This window comes from Schistocerca cancellata, chromosome 2, assembly GCF_023864275.1.
Source record: "Schistocerca cancellata isolate TAMUIC-IGC-003103 chromosome 2, iqSchCanc2.1, whole genome shotgun sequence".
Taxonomy (NCBI): domain Eukaryota; kingdom Metazoa; phylum Arthropoda; class Insecta; order Orthoptera; family Acrididae; genus Schistocerca; species Schistocerca cancellata.
Window position 1 is genome coordinate 667917057 of NC_064627.1, and position 22133 is coordinate 667939189.

Genomic DNA, 22133 nt, shown 5'->3' on the forward strand with positions numbered 1-22133 from the left:
TTATTTGATAAACTTAACCAACTGTGACTGGAAAACAGTATTATCGATTGGATGTATCTACACTCAACCTAAAATAAATTTACGATAATGATGTTGGCCGAAGCAGTGAGTATAATTTTTACTGGCGCCATGATTCGATCCTGAGTCACCCGCACACTCTACGCGTCTCAGGAAAATCAACTGTATATGGCAAAAATTAATTTGTTTTCTGATTAAGACATCACAGACAAGTTTACTTTATTCTTATTTAAAAATCGACTAAGGACTGTGAGAGAATCAATTAACCCCATAGCAGACAACAAGAAACCAATTCACTACTGTCGTTCACAGTTCTTACTGCCACAAGTACTTAACAGTGTGCCTACCAGCCAGTTTCTGTGCTCACAGCGCTTCCAGAAATGCATAAGATGAAGTCTACTCTCGAATTTAATCCTCATTTTGTGGATGAGACGCAAATCACGTACAATAGAAGCAGGTAAATATCTCTGGCCAACTTAGCACTAGTAATAATGGTAATAACGGAAAACAAATGCTTAGCACTAGCTTGTAAGAAATGCTAAAGGGTACTGAAGAAACGTGTTGGAGAGTGTAGCAAGGTATTTAACCAATATCTGTCTCCATAAAGTATGTAAGTTTGTTTTCTATGTTGTTCTCATTGAGTGTATGCTGTTGTTGCCGTTGTCGTATTCTGAACCGCGAAGCTTACAAATGAGCAGGTGTTCTGCGTTGTCAGTGTTGGAATACCCAGCGTGTTAAACATGACAGGTACGCCACTTACAGTTTGCATTGTGGCTGAAACAAACTGTCAGACACAGTACTACAGCAGTTATCTCTGATTGCAGATTCCACTGATACTGGCGGCTCAGAGGCTAGCGGGCAACGGGCTGAAGGTACACGCGTTGCCCTGGTCGGCACCCAGATGGATGAAAGTCTACAACGGGACGAACGGCGTCAGCTGGCTACAGTCCAAATACTACCAGACCTGGGCAGACTACTTCGCCAAGTAAGATTTACCAGGATACAGTGGAGTGCACGTTGCGTCGCTGTAACTTCGTAGCAATCAAAATGTGGATGTACTCTGCTTAAACTGTCGAGTCATACGGATGTTTTCACCTCCTGACTTTTACCTGTACGATGTAGGCAGCTTATGACGTATAGAACATCACGTGTGCTGTTAACATTTGAGTTTAAGAAGATTTATTCGCAACCTCTACGCGTGTCACTCATTGTTGTTATGGTAAATGTATGGCCGGTTAATAACAATAACAACACTCAATAACCATTCAAAGTATCATAAAAATTACAACAGTGGAAAAGTCAAGAATTGTGAGGTATTTCCAAAAGCCGCATAGCTGTTTGAAGGTTCTTCATTCGCAACTACCGGTTTCATGTCAGTATAGAGCAAGCTTCAGGTTTACAGTGGCTATATTTCCCTAATGCAGATGGAAAATTATAGAGTCCCACCTCTTGGGAAGTTATCCTCGTTAAAAGTCAAACCACAATTGTGGGTTGTCGTAAGAAAATTGAGTGCAAAAATGGTTCAAATGACTCTGAGCACTATGGGACTTAACATCTGAGGTCATCAGTCCCCTAGAACTTAGAACTACTTAAACCTAATTAACCTAAGGACATCACACAAATCCATGCCCGAGGCAGGATTCGAACCTGCGACCGTAGTAGTAGCGCGGTTCCGGACTGAAGCGCCTAGAACCGCTCAGGCACCGCGGCCGGCAAAATTGAGTGCATCCAAAAGGTATACAAAGCATGACTTCCAAATGAGCCAGGCTGGATGACACGAAGTAGGATATATTACAAGATCCGGTAGACACCAACTGTATAAAACCAGTGAAATAAAACTTAAAATCCCGTGTAATGCGCGTACTTCCGCCGTATTGCTAACAGGCCGATGAGGTGTAAGAAGCCCGTGGAGGCCAGCAGTACGGTGGAAGGCGGAAGGGCACAGTGCCAACGAGGATGTGATGACAGATGACACAGGATTTCGAGAAGAAGGGGTAGTATGTCTGGAACACTGAAGTTTACCAACAGTTCACCTGTCTCTACGGACAGAATTTGCCGTAGGTGGTCTACCGATACAGTTGCAAATAACTACACTCCTGGAAATTGAAATAAGAACACCGTGAATTCATTGTCCCAGGAAGGGGAAACTTTATTGACACATTCCTGGGGTCAGATACATCACATGATCACACTGACAGAACCACAGGCACATAGACACAGGCAACAGAGCATGCACAATGTCGGCACTAGTACAGTGTATATCCACCTTTCGCAGCAATGCAGGCTGCTATTCTCCCATGGAGACGATCGTAGAGATGCTGGATGTAGTCCTGTGGAACGGCTTGCCATGCCATTTCCACCTGGCGCCTCAGTTGGACCAGCGTTCGTGCTGGACGTGCAGACCGCGTGAGACGACGCTTCATCCAGTCCCAAACATGCTCAATGGGGGACAGATCCGGAGATCTTGCTGGCCAGGGTAGTTGACTTACACCTTCTAGAGCACGTTGGGTGGCACGGGATACATGCGGACGTGCATTGTCCTGTTGGAACAGCAAGTTCCCTTGCCGGTCTAGGAATGGTAGACCGATGGGTTCGATGACGGTTTGGATGTACCGTGCACTATTCAGTGTCCCCTCGACGATCACCAGTGGTGTACGGCCAGTGTAGGAGATCACTCCCCACACCATGATGCCGTGTGTTGGCCCTGTGTGCCTCGGTCGTATGCAGTCCTGATTGTGGCGCTCACCTGCACGGCGCCAAACACGCATACGACCATCATTGGCACCAAGGCAGAAGCGACTCTCATCGCTGAAGACGACACGTCTCCATTCGTCCCTCCATTCACGCCTGTCGCGACACCACTGGAGGAGGGCTGCACGATGTTGGGGCGTGAGCGGAAGACGGCCTAACGGTGTGCGGGACCGTAGCCCAGCTTCATGGAGACGGTTGCGAATGGTCCTCGCCGATACCCCAGGAGCAACAGTGTCCCTAATTTGCTGGGAAGTGGCGGTGCGGTCCCCTACGGCACTGCGTAGGATCCTACGGTCTTGGCGTGCATCCGTGCGTCGCTGCGGTCCGGTCCCAGGTCGACGGGCACGTGCACCTTCCGCCGACCACTGGCGACAACATCGATGTACTGTGGAGACCTCACGCCCCACGTGTTGAGCAATTCGGCGGTACGTCCACCCGGCCTCCCGCATGCCCACTATACGCCCTCGCTCAAAGTCCGTCAACTGCACATACGGTTCACGTCCACGCTGTCGCGGCATGCTACCAGTGTTAAAGACTGCGATGGAGCTCCGTATGCCACGGCAAACTGGCTGACACTGACGGCGGCGGTGCACAAATGCTGCGCAGCTAGCGCCATTCGACGGCCAACACCGCGGTTCCTGGTGTGTCCGCTGTGCCGTGCGTGTGATCATTGCTTGTACAGCACTCTCGCAGTGTCCGGAGCAAGTATGGTGGGTCTGACACACCGGTGTCAATGTGTTCTTTTTCCATTTCCAGGAGTGTATTATAAGATCCGGTAGACACCAACTGTATAAAACCAATGAAATAAAACTTAAAATCCCGTGTAATGCGCGTACTTCCGCCGTATTGCTAACAGACCGATGAGGTGTAAGAAGCCCGTGGAGGCCAGCCGTACGCTGGAAGGCGGAAGGGCACAGCGCCAACGAGGATGTGATGACACAGGATTTCGAGAAGAAGCGGTAGTATGTCTGGAACACTGAAGTTAATCAACAGTTCACCTGTCTCTACGGCCAGAATTTGCCGTAGGTGGTCTACCGATACAGTTGCAAATAACTACATTGAGAAATGGGGAGTAGCGACTACCACCGATGTCCGACGTGGAGGCCGAGTATGATGGTATGTGGTGGCGATCCAGTAGACACAGATGGACAATTAAATTACAGATGCCAACCTGGTAATATGTAACGCACACTACCGCCTTCGTGACGGACTCAAATATATGTTCCTCAACAATCGTAACACAGTTGTGGAGAACTGTTTTGATGTATTGGTTTCCCGAAGGTATGAGTGACCTGAGGAGAGCTGCAGACAAGCTAACGGATGCCCAAGACTGGACAGTAGGGTCTGATTTGGTTCGCTGGCGAGAGACGATGCCGAACATCTGAAGGGGCCCTCACTTCATCGCCAGCATGAGCACACCTCTAAAAGCCACCTGCTTGGTGCCATATTTCAAAGTGTGATGCATCACGTCATGTACCCGTACCCTGACAGTGGTGTGTACCCACGTGTACCCATCGGTCAGATGTTCAAAGATCCAATGGTGCTATTCCTGCGTCCATGGTAGTGTTCATGGCTTGCGGTGTGCAGTGAGCTGGGGTGGAGTGCAAGCAGAGTAACACAGAAGGTGCATCCAAGGATAGGTCAGTGTTAGTGATGGGGCTCCGTTACAAACGAAAACCAAGCTGTAGCGGAGGTGCAGTTGCCATTCGACGCCTGTGCCTCGCATACCTTGCAAGTTACAGTTAGCATGAGCATTAATCAGTTGTCAGTACGACCAATAATTCGACAAATATGTGTAAAATACAGGCAGCGAAACGTTACATACAACTTGTACAGAAATCAGACGGCATTTATAAGAGTCTAAGCAGTGGTTGAGATGGGAATTATACAGGATTGTCGTCTATCCTCAATGTTATTCAATCTCTACATTGACCAAGCCATAAAGCAAACAAGAAGAAAAATTTGAAACATAAATTAAAGTTTAAGGAGAAGAAATAAAAACTTTGATGTTTGTTGATGACACTGTACTTCTGAAAGAGTAGCAAAGGACTTGGAAGACCAGTTCAACAGAACACACCGTGTCTTGAAAGGAGTATAGAAGATGAATATCGATTAAAGAGAAACAAAAATAATGGAATGTAGTCGAATTAAATCAGGCGGTGCTGAGGGAATTAGATTAGGAAATGAGACACTAAAAGTTGTTGATGAGTTTTGCAATTCGGGTTGTAAAATAAATGGTGACGGCCAAAATAGAGACGGTATAAAATGTAGACTGGCAATCGCAAGAAGAGTGTATATGAAGAAGAGAAATTTGTTTAATATCGAATATAAATTTAAGTGTTAGGAAAACTTTTCTGAAGGTACTTATCTCGAGTCTAGCATTGTATGGAGGTAAGACGTGAACGATTAGCAGTTCAGACAAAGAGGGACTAGAAACTTATGAAATATGGTGCTCTAGAATAATTCCGAAGATGAGATGGGTAGATCGCGTAGATATGAGAAATTACAGAAGAGTAGAGCAAAGAAATGTATTTCATAAGTTGACTAAAATTAGATTTTATTCCGAAACGATGAATCACATGAAAATAAACTCACTTTTTACATGCATTATGTGAATGTAGGCATTTTACTGAAAATGAGTCAAAAACTTTCTCAGGATCCACAGGTCCTAGACCAAGCAGTAATTTATACTGATTTATCCTTTCTCCGTGCTTTTGGTGAGCGTACAGCTTGTACATCTTAGAGTCGAGGATGATAGCTCTGAGCTTTTTAATGCCTGGTCTGTCTCCATTTCTAGAGAGAGGAATGCTTATACTAATATACAACTTTCTTACAATAAATTTCCTCCTCATAGACCCTGTAAAGGATTTCGCAAGTTCCTTTTTGTGATACTTTACTCACAAGTTTTGGTAATTTTGTTGAAGCAGTACCGCCTCCAGTTTCTTTCCGTTTCTTAATACCTTGGATAGCTCTCGTTGTTCATTGTCTGTGTACAGGACATACTATTATTATTCATGCAAAACCTGTGATTATTAAGCATTCTTCATGCCGAATTGTATGTTATCCGTTTCCGTAAGGAATTGCTGTCCTACAATAACTTCCGTAGGTAATATCGCTAACGTACACTTGCATTGTCACTCGACTCGAAAGGAGGCGGCGAAATTCTAATGGAAAAGAAACAATTGTCCGGTATTTCATCCACTATGGAGCGCGACATGACCATATCGGACTGCGCACTCATGTGAGCTGTAATCTAGATTCTCGGCAGTGTTTCATGGGGTAAGCAATTATGATGATGATGACGACGATGGTGATGAGGATGTGGTGGTGTGGGTGCACGACAACAAGGCCTTTAGCGCCCGTACTAGAATTATATGAAACTAGTGATGATAAAAGTAACAGAATAATAAAACTTTAACTACACAAGCACACAAGGAACAGCAGTCAGTGCCTTTCTTTATCTTTGCTCTGAAGGGGCGGCCACCTCAAATGACTGTCGGCTGCAGACCTGCACACTTTGAGTGTTGTACTACACAGCGTGGGACCACAGACTGCAAACACCATAGGTTCAGGGTAGTTCTTTGCAACCAGGTTTATGTGCTTATATGCAATGCAACGAAAATTTTTTCTGAAGAGGAAAATGAGGAAGTAAAAAGTCTTTGAAACTGTGCTTGAGAAGGCTGTACGAACAACTAGCTATTCCACTCGCTCAATGAAGAGAGTAATTCATAGTTACAAGTACTTCCCAAGGCTTCACTACTTCGTAAAAATACAGAACAAGGAAAAGAATATCTTATCTTTAGGTAGTATAGACAAACTGGTTCACAGGGGCTGACAGTCTCGGTTCCATGTCAGACAAGCTCTTCATTATTCATTTTCAGTAAAGCTGTCAGTGACAGTGTCCGCTATGCTACATTTTGACTAGTTTTTTTGTTTTATGAAATTTCCTTCCATCGGCCTTTGGTTGGATTTGTTTTGCTTTACGCGACTATTTCTTTTCCCGTAAGTTAGCGACGATCTACTGTCTTTGAACGTCTATATTTGTCTAATTATTGGTCATAATGGCATAACCTATTAGTAAGATCGTTTGCTGACTCACTACCTTTAGCTTACAGGTGAAATGAAATGTCATGGGGCGAGAGCCTCCCAGCGGGTGGATCTGATTGCCTGGTGCAAGTCTTTTGAGGTGACGCCACTTCGACGACTGGCTCTTCGATGAGGATGAAATGATGATAATGAAGACGACACAAAGACCCAGTCCCTGAGCGGAGAAAATCTCCAACCCAGTCGGGAATCGAACACAAGCCGTCTGCTGTCTGCTCACTTAGGGTCGCGGACAGCATACAGGTCATGCGAGATATGTGTTTGAGCATAAGCTTTAGAACTGCAGATCCCCTACTGTCCGGTGGTTGTTTACAACTGAGCCCCCATCTCTAGCGTCGGCCACTCCCCTACCGCGCCAACTGCACAGATTGAGGCCAAGTTGCTTTGTGCGCATCACTCTACCAGCAAACTTAGGAAGTCGCCAACCACACGAATTTATAATTGATTTGGACGCTTACAAGTCTACGAACGAGTTCATGCTATCATCCTCGTCCAATTAGAGCTTGCAGTATGTGTCTAACAATACGTTGTTTATGTGAAGTTGAACCGTAACGTTTCTTCTTCCGCATGAAAAAGTGCTCCTCTTTACTCTATACCAATGTTCGGCATCTCTTGGACCTAATTTGTGTCCATTTGAGAGAACAATGACATCGCGACGTTTGATCCACGTTGAAAAAGAATTGCGCCCTGTAGGTAGATAAATGAATGCAATGCTCCTGAAGTTGCCTAGCAGAGATTTCCAGTGGAACGTAGGCTCTACTATCTTTCTTTTGGCTTTCAGTGAACACAGAACAGGAGACAGATAAAACAGACGACCCAGCACTTTCTTCCTCACAGAATACTTTGTGTTTTTGAGTTGTCGAGAGTACGAAGCTAGGTCACATATGGCATAATGTCTATTACAAATTTTCGTTATTGTTAATGTTATATCGATTATGTATTACAGTTAGCAAAAATATCACCTAATAACAACTAATGCCCTACAAACCAACCTGTTGGAGGAACATCCGCAACTGAGCATTATATCAGATATTGAAAATACCGCTGGAGTTGTAAAGTTCTTTTATTATGCATGCTCCGCCCTCGTAGGCAGCTCACACGTCCACCACGGCGCTCGGGGGTCACAGCACAAAGTGTAATCGTCCTGGTATTCTTTGCGTATCTATCCACCCAGGCAGTCGCCCGTGGTACTGTCTGGTGTCATAGGTTTCGCAGCACCGAGCCCGACCGGCCGTTTTGGAATAATTTTAAAATTTTTATGAATTTTTTTTGTTTTTATGTGTATTGCTGCATGTAAAATTTATCTCCCGTCTCTTGCTATTTCAGTACAACACTGAAGGCGTATAAGAGCCCGAAACCGGTCGTGTGATAATAAAAGAACTTTGCAACTGTAGCGGTATTTTCAACAAAAAAAAAGTTCAAATGTGTGTGAAATCTTATGGGACTTAACTGCTCAGGTCATCAGTCCCTAAGCTTACACACAACCTAAATTATCCTAAGGACAAACACACACACCCATGCCCGAGGGAGGACTCGAATCTCCGCCGGGACCAGCCGCACAGTCTGTGACTGCAGCGCCCCAGACCGCTCGGCTAATCCCGCGCGGCGTATTTTCAACATCTGAGATAATGCACTCTTAGTATTTTGCATGTAGAGACATGGCGGCGTATAGAGGAACGCCCTGTGGTGGGACGAGTTCAGTTTGTCGTCAGTTGTTAGTTGCTAGTGAGCACGCAGCTTTACATATATCTCAAATACGTGAGTCGTTCGGAGCCGAACGGCGGACATTTTTCATGTGCAAAGTTCAGTTTTTATTTAAACAGTGATTTTAAATGCAGTAAAAACCGAATTCTAGTAACTTCCACCACCATCAGCGTCATAATCATCGGGAAATAAACCGTTTTTCGTTTGTTACTCTCTAGGGTATTTTGGTCCACCGATCTTTCCTTTGGCCATCTGTCTTCCTGCTTCCTTTTGGATTGTATTTCAGCTGTGACTGTATATAACTTTTGTAAGGTGTCGCTTGCGCTATTTTTAAAATGCAATTTGGTTTTGTTACATAGACCTAGTAGTTTATGTAGCTTTGTACTCACATGATAATCTGACAAGCAGTAATATCATACCCCAGACACACAAAGGGACAATCATTATCAGAGCAGGCAGGAGAAGTGGGACGGCTGTGGTCAGCTGGACACTGACCAGCAGGGGTGAGCCAACACCGAGGGCTTTCGGCTCAGGCATGGCGTCATGCACTTTAGGATACGCAGTCAGTGGTAACTCACACTGAGGCGAAGTTGGTGAACTAACACTGCTTTGGCGAATGATAAATAAGCACGAAAGTTCGCCACGATGCTTCATCTGATATGAAGTAAGTTCCTGAGAATAAAATTATTTCCTATTAAGACTAGCCGCAAGCATTTATTTTTCAAATATACTGCATCAGACGTAAAACAGACAGCGTCATTATACAGAGCTTTCACCCGAGTGGATAGCTGAGCGCATTAACGGACTTCTGGGCCGCTGGAAAGCCCCGGATCGAATCTGCCTCGCGGATTAACGACAACGGCTGATGTGTGGTTTTTAGGCGGTGTTCCACATCCAATTACGTGAACACCACGCTAGTACCCATTTCCCGCCTCAGATACACACAACGCAAACATTCGGACACAGTGGAAGCAGTGGCGTCGGGAAGGATACCAGCTGCCACTGAAACTGTCAAAACCCGTATAACAATGCCGACCCAATACAGGAATGGAAAAAGATGAGGAAGAAGATCAAGACGATTGTACTGAAGTTTGATGTGCACTTATTTCATTTCGCCACCACAACATTTATGTAACGTTGACGGAGTAAACAAATATACAAAATTTACAACCTCTGCTTTTAAATAATATTCCGAAAACTAAACAACCAATGTCAACCAACTGCAACACTATGGCAATACATGAGATTTAGTTGCATAATTAAATGTACCGTAGATAAATGACAAAACAGAGATCAGTAGTTTAGTAAAAATATGCAAAATATTAAATGTAATGCCGTTCATTTTTACATAATAGTTTTGATGTGGACTATTTGCACTGCAATTCAACTCACACTCATGACCCACAACGTTACGATCACTACCTGAATAGTGAGTTGTTCCACCTTTAGAACGCAACACAGCAGCGATTTGAGTGGCATGGATTCGAAAATAGCTGCTAGATTTTTGGAGGCAGCTGGCACCATATTTCTACATAAAGGTCACACAGTTCCCGTAAACTGCCGGTGACGGTTGGTTTGTGGATGTAGGGCTGACGCCCAATACTGTCCCAGTAATCTTCAGTCAGGTTCAGATCAGGCGACTGTGGTGACCAAGACATCAACGTGGGTTCACCATCGTGCTCCTCAAACCACTGAAGCAAGATTATGACCTTGTGACACGAACGAACTTCTTGTAGGGGACAAAAAAATCAAGCAACTAAAATTATGCCCATTTTTTTCAGTTTCTCTGTTTGAAATATATCCTTCCGAAACAGTTTTCAGTTTTTTATCATTACCTGTTCTTTCCTATTTCTGCACCTAGTCATTCTGCATTTTTCAGCAGTTGTTAAACAAAATGTTGCTACTCGTCCACACCATGTATTGCCATAGTCCTACTGGCGAGTGTCATAGGGTTCTATCAAAAATGCATTGACCGCAACACAGTCAAGATGTGATGTTTAAAGCTTTCCCGGCGTACAGTCAAGATGACTGGCATTGACATGGAGAGGTGCGGCAGGGAATTAGAATGTTTACAGGCTACATCTGTTTTTACGAGTTACAGTTTGTTTATGGGAACTGTTATTATAGACAAAATTTTGTAGTACGCTGCATGCATTTCCAAACAATGACGGTCCTTTGATAAGAAAAATATGCATCTCTCTCACTGCTTTGACTTTTACCACAAATCGAACTTCCAGTGCCATACACGAGACCATCGATAACTACTTAAAAATAAATTTACTTACCGTACAATGCTAGGAACGAAATTGTCCCTCTTGATTGCAGATATCCACTTCGTATGCGTATCTTCAACGGTTGGGTGTATGAAAATGTGAACTCGTCTTAATTACTCGAACATACGGGTAAACGACACCTGTTCAATAGTCTAAACAGTAATACTCAATTGCTGAGGATAGTGTAAGCCTGTGCAGTACTGTGAATTACAGAATAAAAAAATGATTTAGCATACGATTTACGTATAATCAATAAACAGTCCTGAATGAGATTTTCACTCTGCAGCGGACTGTGCGCTGATATGAAACTTCCTGGCAGATTAAAACTGTGTGCCGGACCTAGACTCGAACTCGGGAACTTTGCCTTTCGCGGGCAAGTGCTCTACCAACTTTTTTTTTATAAAAACATTTATTTAAAAAAACAATGTTACACATTCCAAATACATACTAAGTTATACATACATGAAGTTATTTAAACAAAACGGTTTGATCATTTCAATTACGCTGACGTTAAGGAAAGACAACAGAAGATTGTGTTACTGACTAAATTATCAGAAAGCATTAAGTTAAACATCAAGAAAATTTTTTTAAAGACATTCAAACTTCATTCTGAAGAAGTAAAATCTGCAGTTTGAATTACATGAGCTCCAATCTTTACAGAAGCATAATTAATTCTTTATAATGGATATCAGCAAGTTGGTGGGATAATTGTAGATATAAAACAATTTAATAATCATATTAGACAATTTCTGAAATACTTGAGAATGGCGGAAAGGAGATATATAATAAAGTTGACTAGCCTTCCAACTACACTTTCTGGACATTAATTGAATCTTAAGTATCTGAAGTGATCAGATCTATATAATCAGTCTTTCACTGCGAAACTGACTTACACATCACAGTGCAAGAATGAACAGGCAATGTGCCAGCCATTGAATATTACATCTATCAGATAGAATCTTATGGTTTTAACCAATCGATAAGGACATTTCAATAAAAACTGTCTATTTCCAAATTTCTAGTATAAGCCAATAATGCACCTTTAGTGTTTTGTGTTTTGACACTATTAGACACACACTCTCAATGTCACATAAGTTCTGTACATTAGCTTATAAATTTCAAAAACTACTCTCTTAAATAGAAAAAGCACACATCATAAATATACTGTAAAATCTTAAATAGTATCCTTGAGGCAACTACAATACATCACTGTCAACACAGTCTTCTTTTTTATATTAACCAATGCCCATTCTTTCAAATACAATTTTTAACGTTTTACCGAACTTTTTCTTGTGATTCCAATACCTTCTAATTTTGTGGAACTCACACAGCATGTGTACCTTGAACTCTATGATGCTATCGGATCCTAATTTGTTAAGGACGTAGTTAACAAAATTTCCCAGCAACCAGTACACAGCGTTATTTTTTGCTTCTGGGAAATAGCGTGCTTCAAGCCTATGTTTCAATGACAGCGATATATACTCAGGGGATGTTCTTGTAATCAGAGCTATTTGCTCCCGGATCCACTTCCATCTATTCATGTGCCCACTGCAAGTATATCTATGAATTACTGTGTCAACTAGATGGCATTGTTGACATAAATTCGTTTCACAGAGTCCGATTGCGTTCAGTCTTTCATTGGTGCTAACTATGTTGTTAACTGTCTTGTACCATGACGTTTTTATATTAGACGTGAGCACATTAGAACTAATGTTTTTTCAAATCTCAGTCCACTCAATGTTTGGAAACTATCGTTCTATTTTGTTCCTTCCTTCGCTTTTCTTTCGTTCCCGCATTATGGCTGTCGATGTTAAGTCTCGGTACTGCCTGAGTTCGACACTGACATAACTAAACTCAACATAGAAAATCCTCACGTGCTATAAGCGACTGTTGATATTCTGCACGTCAATCGGGGGAAGAAGGCTTGGAGGTTTAATGATCTCGAAAAGTTGGCTGGTTATGCTTTCTCGCGAGTCTCTTATTAAATTAACATGCTTTTTGATAAAAAGAGCAGAGGCTTCATCCGTTATATCAGTTAATCCTAGTCCACCATTTTTAGGATCTAAAGTGGCTACTTTAGCAGGTACTCTGAACACTTCACCTCTCCACAAAAAGTTGGTGATTTTGGACATCATTCTCCTCGCTATCATTCTCGGTATTGGAAACAGCTGGACAGTATAATAAGCCTTAGCAAGGATGCATGAGTTGATATACTGTGTTCTTTGAACTTGGTTCATATATCGAGTTAAATTCTCTACAATGGCTCCTTGCACTTTATCTGCTGCAACTTTCCAATTTAAAGCCGTCATTTTCATAGGGCATGCTGTCAGGGTGATCCCAAGTGTTTTATGTTGTCGGACTAATTTTGCCCACTCGACGTTGATATTATCAAAACCTCTGAGATTTAACATCTTATTCTTTTTTTTTTTTCGTTTACATTGGCTCCAGATGCTCTACAGTACGAATCAATCACTGTTGCTAGCGTGGTTACCTCGTCATTATTCCTTATAATGACCCCTATATCGTCAGCATAGGCTCTTATAACTGTTTTATTTCCTGATAATGTTAAGCCTTTTAATCTAGCATGGACATGTCGGAGGAAAGGTTCCAGCGAAATGGCGAAGAGCGATATGGAGAGCGGATTTTCTTGAGGAACACCTCGTTGTATTTGCATCGGCCTGGATTGTTGACAATTCACCGCTATTTTAGCATTTATTCCAGTTGCTATGTTCTTAATCAACTGTATGACCCTATCGTTGAAACCTATTTTCTTCAATGTCTGTAGAAGATATTCATGATTTACTACATCGAACGCTTTATAAAAATCTAAAAACAAAAAAAGCACACTTTATGTTTGTTACAGAAGTTATTGCAATGATATCCCTGAATTCCGCTAGATTTTGAAAAATGGTTTTGCCTTGCGCACAATTCTGATGTTGACTAATAATTTTATCTGTAAGGCATGAAATTCTCTTGTTTATTATTCTAGCTATTAATTTATAATCAGAATTCAACAGTGAAACTGGACGAAAATTATTTAAATCTTTGTTTCCATTATTTTTTGGCACCAGAACAATTTTACTCTCCTTAAACTCAGCCGGAATCATTTTACACTGAATAACTCCATTTACAATGTCCGTGATTTTCGCACCTACTATTGGCCAGTAACGGATGTAAAACTCTGCTGGCAGACCATCCGGTCCTGGTGATTTTTTTGGTGGTGAGGCGCACAGAGTGTCATACACGTCTTCTTCACTGACAACCTCCAGAAAATTTTCGTTGTCACCTTCTGTCAGCTGTGGGGCTAGTATGTCAAGGAATGCTTCCAAGGAAGCGTCACTACTTTGATGTACAGAATATAGCTCGCAATAATAGCGATAAATCTCGTCTATGATATCCTGCTGGGTTATGAGAATCGTACCGTGTTTTGTTCGAATTTCATCAATAAAAGTCCTTCTGTTTTTCGTATGCTTCACTAAATGATATAGGGAAGTAGTTTCATCTTCTGACACCGAATTTGCCTTCGATTTTGTTTCCAACCCTTCCATTTCACTTCTCTTGATATTAAGTAACTTGACTTTAACTTTTTTGATGTCTGCTATCCGAAGTGAGAAACCTGCTGAGACATGATCATATAGATCTCTCAAAATACTCTATAGTGCATTTAATTTCCCTTGCGCTCTGGGCACTGTATTGAATAAGAACTTTCCTCAACTTTGGCTTTGTCATTTTAACCTACCGGTCAATAGCAGTGGCATATCTACCACGGGCTCGCGGGCATATTTCCCATGTTTCTTTAATCAGATCTTCTAAATCATTATTTACTAACAAGGAAGTGTTCAAATTTCACTGATTCTTGAATCGGCGAATCGGCTGTCTTGTTAGATTTATACAAGCTACATCTACTTTAGTCACGGAAGTTTCAAGATTTTTAGAAGTGTATAGTCTATCAATCCTGCTACGTGATGTTGCCGTGACATAAGTGAACTCAACAGTGGAGGGATATTTGATTTCCCATATATCCTTTAATTCTAAACCAGTAACTAGTTGTTTTAGTTCACTTGAGAAATTAAAATTAGGTAACGGATCTTCTCGATTTAAAACACAATTAAAATCACCTCCAAGTAATAACTGTCTTGGCGATTTCCTTAACAAGTATATCAGGTCATCTTTGAAGAAACGTGCCCTGTCAGCTCGATGAGAACTTCCTGAAGGGGATTGCAAGTTGATGATAGTCACATCATAGATATTTAGTCCTATTCCCCTTCCGGATTCCAGTCGTTCCACGTCTATTACTGTAATCCCTTCCCTCAGCAAAATAGCTGTTCCAACACTTGTTTCGGGAGACACATTTATGTAACTGACAAAACCGGGAATTACCAAATCCGAAATTAGAAGTTCTTGTAACAGGGCAATATAATTAGCGGATTCGTACAAAAATTCCTTAAGGGCCGATAATTTCAAACCAGTCGTGATTTTATTTATGTTTATAGTGGTGACAGAATTAGATTGCGTCATTGTGCTGTATGCAGTTGTTTTGATGAACTAATTTAGCTTCCTGTGGTTCAGGGTTCAGTTAAGCTGTAACAGTTTTCTCGGAAGGCTGAACATGGAATAACAGTTAAATCAGTTTATTAGTTACTGTCCCGTTTTTTTCTACTTCTGATGTTTTCTCTTGTACCGCAAGCAGACTGATTTCCTGGTAAACTTTCTGATTTTTCCTCCAGTGATTCGTGTACGACCGTTTCGGACTGAACATTCTTTGGGCTCGGATCGCCCCTACCGGATTTTCCCTTCCCTTGGTTACGAGCTACATTCTCATTTGGTTGCGTCGGTATTTTACTTCGCGGCTTATCTGGAGCAGCAGCAGACGCTTTCGCAATTTCGGTTGCCGGCGCCTGTCCTGAGGTGTTGACCGTGATTTCAGTTTGGCCACCACTTCCTCATTCTTTATTAATTTCACTCACTTCCTGATCGAGGGAAACAAATGGAGACTGCAGTTTTGCAACCTCTCCCTGAATTTGTTTATTAACAAATAGATTCTGATCTTTGCAATCGGCTACTGCAACTGTTGTTTCTTGCAAATTAATGCTGCTTACACCCCCTTCATTTTCTGGTACCGTATGTGTATTATTTTTCTGTTCATTAGTTTCCATTCGCATTTTGTTTTCAGATTCCTCTGCCTCCTCATCGCACTGTTTTTGCTTGCGAAGTGAGGGAGTGGGACAAGACAGCTCGTCCTCTGAACAACTATCAGTTATCTCCAGAGGTCGTTTTTTCGGTTACGTTTCAGTTTCACGAATAGTGGCAACAGGGTTTCCTTTTGTTGTTAACGGGGGAAATTGACTGTTATCGTGAAGGGAGACATCAGCTTGGCCCGCTGCGTTAACATCCTCAACCAGTTGTTCCGGGCTATTCTTTGGTGACAGATCATTTAAGGTAAGCTTCTGACTCTGTATCAAATTACTTTTAAGAACAACAGTTCGCCGTGGACATTCCTGTCTGAAGTGGCCGGTTTCGTTACATATATGACATGTAGCTTCCTGACATGTATAAACGTTTTGTGCCTTATACCCACATACAGTTATGTGAGACGGAATATTCGTCTTAACGTCCATCTCTACACAGCGGACTCCGTTAAAACACTGCAGTTTAAAGCGAGGCGACCATCTTTCATTTGCAATTGATTTAACGTCTCCGTAGTTTGAAAGAGCTTCCTTAATCTTATCATTTTTCAATTTCAATGGGAAGATTCAAGAGACGAACGGTTTTGTAATGAATGTCCGCTCTATAGATGGGAACCGTACTTTTATAGCCATTTCTATGCACAAAATCTACTTCATAGCCCCACTTTCGTAATACTTTATCATCAGTCGAAGCACTGATTAACTTGACAAAAACACAGTATTTTTCCTGATCCAGTTGCCAAGTATGGACGGTTTCAGAATTTAGACCAATTACCTGTGTAATCCAGTCATCTATTTCCAGGAATGTCGGCTGAACAGGACGGGATTCCTTGTCAAAAGCAAATACCAGAGTATTCTTCCTGAGGTTTGTAGCCATGGTTAATCCAGCGAAGCAATTTCGGTTAAACAACCGAAATTCCGAGTAGCAGCAGCAAGACCAGAAAGAGCGATCAGATCACACGGAATAGGAACGAACACGGAGCTTAACGGACGGATGGCACTCGGCGAAGCACAAGTACAGCGATGTAAACACTGAAGTGCAGCGCAACAGTTAACAGCGGCCACTCGCGAGCGCGGCTGAAACGGAACTGTACTGAGCTACCCAAGCACGACTCACGCCCCAGGTAGAGGCACGGGTAGACCACTTGCCCGTGAAAGGCAAAGGTCGTGAGTTCGAGTCTCGGTCCGGCACACAGTTTTAATCTGCCAGGAAGTTTAATAAACAGCCCTATTTAACTGCATCTCCACGTACTGCGCATGCTGTTCGTCCAAAGCACGTGGTGTCACTCTCTGCTTTCGAGACAGCTGCATGGCCTTGTTCTCGAAGTGGGGTTGGCTGAACGCCTGGCCGTCCGCTGTGGCCGAGCGGCTCTAGGCGCTTAAGTCTGGAACGGTGCGACCGCTACGGTCGCAGATTCGAGTCCTGCCTCCGGCATGGATGTGTGTGATGTCCTTAGGTTAGTTAGGTTTAAGTTCTAGGGGAATGTGACCTCAGGTGTTAAGTCCCATAGTGCTCAGAGCCATTTGAACCATTTTGCTGAGCGCCTGACTTGGTGCTCCTCTCGAGAACGCATCAGCGAACTAAGTACGACTGCTCTGGACACGACAGCAGATGTCCTCCCGAGTGAGCCAGGTTTATGACGAGGATTGCACGACCTGATCAGAGAGTCAATGAAAAGGCTGACAGATTACGCCTGGGAGACGATAACCATTGTAATGACCACTTGTCGCCGGCAGGTTTCTGAAGGAGTACGCGCAGCTCGGCGTGGACATGTGGGCCGTGTCGCTGCAGAACGAGCCCTCGTCCGGATCCGTCGCCAACTACGGCGTCAACAACATGGGATGGAGTGCACAGTGGCTGCGCCGCTTCCTCGAAGACTTCCTGGGCCCCACGCTGCGGAGCGACTCCTCTCTGGCCGACACAGACATCATCATCGGGGAGGACTTACGCGACTACTTGTACTGGTCCGAAGAGGTGAGTCTCGTGCTTCTCTCTGTCTCCCGCGTCAGTACTTCTAGTTGCCATTCTTCGAATGGTGGCAGTAATGGTGTCGCATAGAACGCAGGTCACACAGGCCTAAAAGCAACATACACTACTGGCCATTAAAATTGCTATACCAAGACGAAATGCAGATGATAAACGGGCATTCATTCGACAAATATATTATTCTAGAACTGACATGTCATTACATTTTCACGCAATTTGGGTGCATAGGTTCTGAGAAATCAGTACCTAGAACGACCACCTCTGGTCGTAATAACGGCCTTGATACGCCTGGGCATTGAGTCAAACAGAGCTTGGATGGCGTGTACAGGTACAGCTGCCCATGCAGCTTCAACACAATACCACAGTTCATCAAGAGTATGTGCCTGGCGTATTGTGACGAGCCAGTTGCTCGGCCACCATTGACCGGATGTTTTCAATTGGTGAGAGATCTGGAGAATGTGCTCGCAAGGGCAGCAGTCGAACATTTTCTGTATCCAGAAAGGCCCGTACAGGACCTGCAACATGCGGTCCTGCATTATCTGGCTGAAATGTAGGGTTTCGCAGGGATCGAATGAAGGGTAGAGCCACGGGTCGTAACACATCTGAAATGTAACGACCACTGTTCAAAGTGCCGTCAATGCGAGCAAGAGGTGAATGAGACGTGTAACCAATGGCACCCCATACCATCACGCCGGGTGATACGCCAGTATGGCGATGAAGAATACACGCTTCCAATGTGCGTTCACCGCGACGTCGCCAAACACGGATGTGACCATCATGATGCTGTAAACAGAACCTGCGTTCATCCGAAAAAATGACGTTTTGCCATTCGTACACCCAGGTTCGTCGTTGAGTACACCATTGCAGGCGATCCTGTCTGTGATGCAGCGACAAGTGTAACCGCAGCCATGGTCTCCGAGCTGATGCTCCATGCTGCTGCAAACGTCGTCGAACTGCTCGTGCAGATGGTTGTTGTCTTGCAAACGTCCGCATCTGTTGACTCAGGGATCGAGACGTGGCTGCACGATCCGTTACAGCCATGCGGATGAGATGCCTGCCATCTCGACTGCTAGTGATGCGAGGCTGTTGGGATCCAGCACGTCGTTCCGTATTACCCTCCCGAACACACCGACTCCATATTCTGCTAACAGTCATTGGATCTCGACCAACGCGAGCAGCAATGTCGCGATACGATAAACCGCAATCACGATACTCTACAATCCGACCTTTATCAAAGCCGGAAACGTGATGGTACGCATTTCTCCTCCTTACACGTGCACCACAACCACGTTTCACCAGGCAACGCAGGTCAACTGCTGTTTGTGTATGAGAAACCGGTTGGAAACTTTCCTCATGTCAACACGTTGTAAGTGTCGCCACTGGCGCTAACCTTATGTGAATGCTCTGAAAAGCTAATCATTTGCATATCACAGCATCTTCTTCCTGTCGGTTAAATTTCGCGTCTGTAGCACGTCATCATCGTGGTGTAGCAATTTTAATGGGCAATATTGTATATCGGTGCAGGAGGAGTAGTTTTGCGGTTGAAATTTAAAAGTAAAACTTCATATGAAAGATTAGAAATTCACACCAGTGGTGGTCTTGCTTCATAATGTATACTGTTTGTGGGGAAAAAATTACCTATCAAACTAACTTACCTCTTACCGAGGGCTGCCTCGAGTTTTTAATGCACCAAGATATCCTTACTACAGTTCCTAACTCCGTGGGTATTATGCCATGCTGCTAGTACAGTTTTATAATGGGGTAAGTTTCAGAATTTATTTAAGGCATTCTTCAACCCAGCACTTCTCCCAGAGCTGCTAGTCCTGATTCATATGCAGAGAGTCGCACTCAACTGTGTATTTCTTGGAACATTCGGACAATATCTTGGTGTGATGGATATTGGTCAAAATATTTACAAAAGTAGTAGAACTTTTCAGTGACTATAAGTTTAACCGTTTACATCAATACCTAGATTGCGTTGCGTTAAAAATAAATAATATATTGAAGCTCACGCTCTCTCCTCCTCTGTATTACTTACACTCAAAAAAAAAAAAAAAGAAAAGAAAAGCACCACTCACATATCACATATACACAAGAAAATCATTACAGACTTCTTCTTTTTCTCTGTTATTTATTACGTTTTTATTTTATGGCCTTCATTGGACCACTCTTGTCAATTATTTAAAGGTTAACAAAGGTTGTTGTTATTCTATAATACAATACGGCTCAATAACAATTCAATAATAAATTCAATAGTTCAGTAGCTATACAGGGATTGTCTTAATTTATTATTATATGAAGGGTGTTTTGCTCTCCTGTCTGCTTAATACTTCTTCATCCTTCCGGATATTTTCTTTCTTTCTTCGTCTGAGATCACTCTTCCTGTAGCCCTTCTATTGATCTTAGTTTGTAGCCTGCTTTGTGTTTCTTGCAGTATTTTTTTTTTTCATCTGGTTTGGTTTTTAAGTCGTCTACTGTAATTGGGAGTTCTCTTCTATCTTCCTTAATTTCTGTGATCCATTTAATTTTGCTCTTACTATTTCACAATTTTTCTATTATTCCTCTTCTAATTTTGTTTCCTAGTGTTCCCATCAGACATGCAAGGAATGAGATACTCTTCCTCCTTATCGTCCTCATTACTGGTTCTATTTATTTGTACATCGTTTCATTTGAAGCTATTCTCCAGTACCTTTTTTCTTGATATTGTTTATTTATGCATGTCCTAATTATTCTTCTTTCTATATTTAGTACTTTGTCAATTTCTTCTGTGTTAGTTGTTTTGAAGATAGTTTCGGCTGTGTAAGCTATTTCTGGTTGTGTAACTGTTTTATAATGTTTTACTTTTCCATATATGGATAGAAGTTTTTGTTGTATGTGTTTTTGGTAATGTAATTTGCTTTGTTCATCTTCTTTGTTCTGTTTTGCCATGACGTTTTCTCGTTTGAATTGTAAGTTACAGTTTCACCTAAATATTTTGATTTTTTTGTTCTCCTGTAGTAATTTTGTTTACAAATGCTGGGTTAGTTAGCATAATCTCTGTTTTTTTCAAATGATATTCTAAGGCCAGTTTTTTGTTCTATTTCTTGTAGTGGTTTAACCTGTTGCCTGGTTTCTTGAACATTGTTGTCTAGGAGAGTAAGATCATCCGCAAGTCCCAAGCAGTTCAAACTTGTATTGCTTTTAGCACTTCCAATTCTTATTTTCTTTGTGTTATCCTTGTACCATTTTCTCATTATGTATTGCACGACAGAGCTGAACAATAATGGTGATAGACAGTCACGTTGTCGTAAGCCTGTTTTTATAAGGAATGTTCAAAAACTGCTCCTCTAAAGTTGACCTTCAGTTTGGCGTTGGTTAGAGTAAGTCCTATTAATTTAATTAGTTTGGAAGGATTTCCAGATTCCTTAAAATTTTTGGTGCTGAAGGTGTAAGGTGGCAGTCATATGGCTTCTTAACATCCACAAATGATATAGCAAGAAGTTTGTTCCATTCCATGTAGTGTACCATAATCAATTTTAAACTAATGATCTGACATGCACAGTTTCTGCATGGTCTGAGACCTGCTAGGTATTACCCTAACTCCATTTCTAGTTGACCCTTGTGCCTTCCATATAGGATCATGGATAAAATCTTGTATGTACAATCTTGGTGAGAGATTCCTCTGTAGTCGTCTGGACTGTTCTTATGCCCCTTCTTCATCAGTGAGGGTATGATGGCCATGGTCCAATGTTGAGGGAATTGTTCTGTTATCCAAATTTTTGTTAGTGTTGCATAAGGAGATCCTTACACAACACATAATATTAATACTTGTTTCACAGATCGTGAATATGACATTTCTTAATGACGTGGAACTGTGTCACTTGAATATTTCCACATTTCAACGAAAAACTTATCCTCTCCAAATTCCTTATAATTTATTTGTCCTTTGAGGACTCTTTTACTTCTTGGAAAGTTGGGGGGGGGGGGGCTCTAATTTGTTAGTTTCCGTATTAATTGGGGTATGTACGTCAATTTGTAAGAGTTCTTTCGGTTCATCACAATTCAAAAGTTTATTAAATGATTTTACCATGATTTCAGCATTTTCTTTGTTACTGCGAGCCATTCTTCCAT

The 22133-nt window shown here is 42.4% G+C and overlaps 2 protein-coding genes across 3 annotated transcripts in view; both read left to right on the forward strand.

The window, feature by feature from the left end:
* LOC126162380 (lysosomal acid glucosylceramidase-like) overlaps positions 1-22133 on the forward strand; it is a 518384-nt gene that overhangs the window by 279041 nt on the left and 217210 nt on the right. The gene's annotated exons all lie outside the window — the stretch shown is intronic.
* The window catches only part of LOC126162382 (lysosomal acid glucosylceramidase-like), a 126603-nt gene that overhangs the window by 78308 nt on the left and 26162 nt on the right, over positions 1-22133 (forward strand). The window contains exons 5-6 of the mRNA XM_049918852.1: positions 843-1003; positions 17774-18011. Coding sequence (XP_049774809.1) covers positions 843-1003; positions 17774-18011 — 399 coding nt within the window. The remainder of the gene's footprint in view (positions 1-842; positions 1004-17773; positions 18012-22133) is intronic.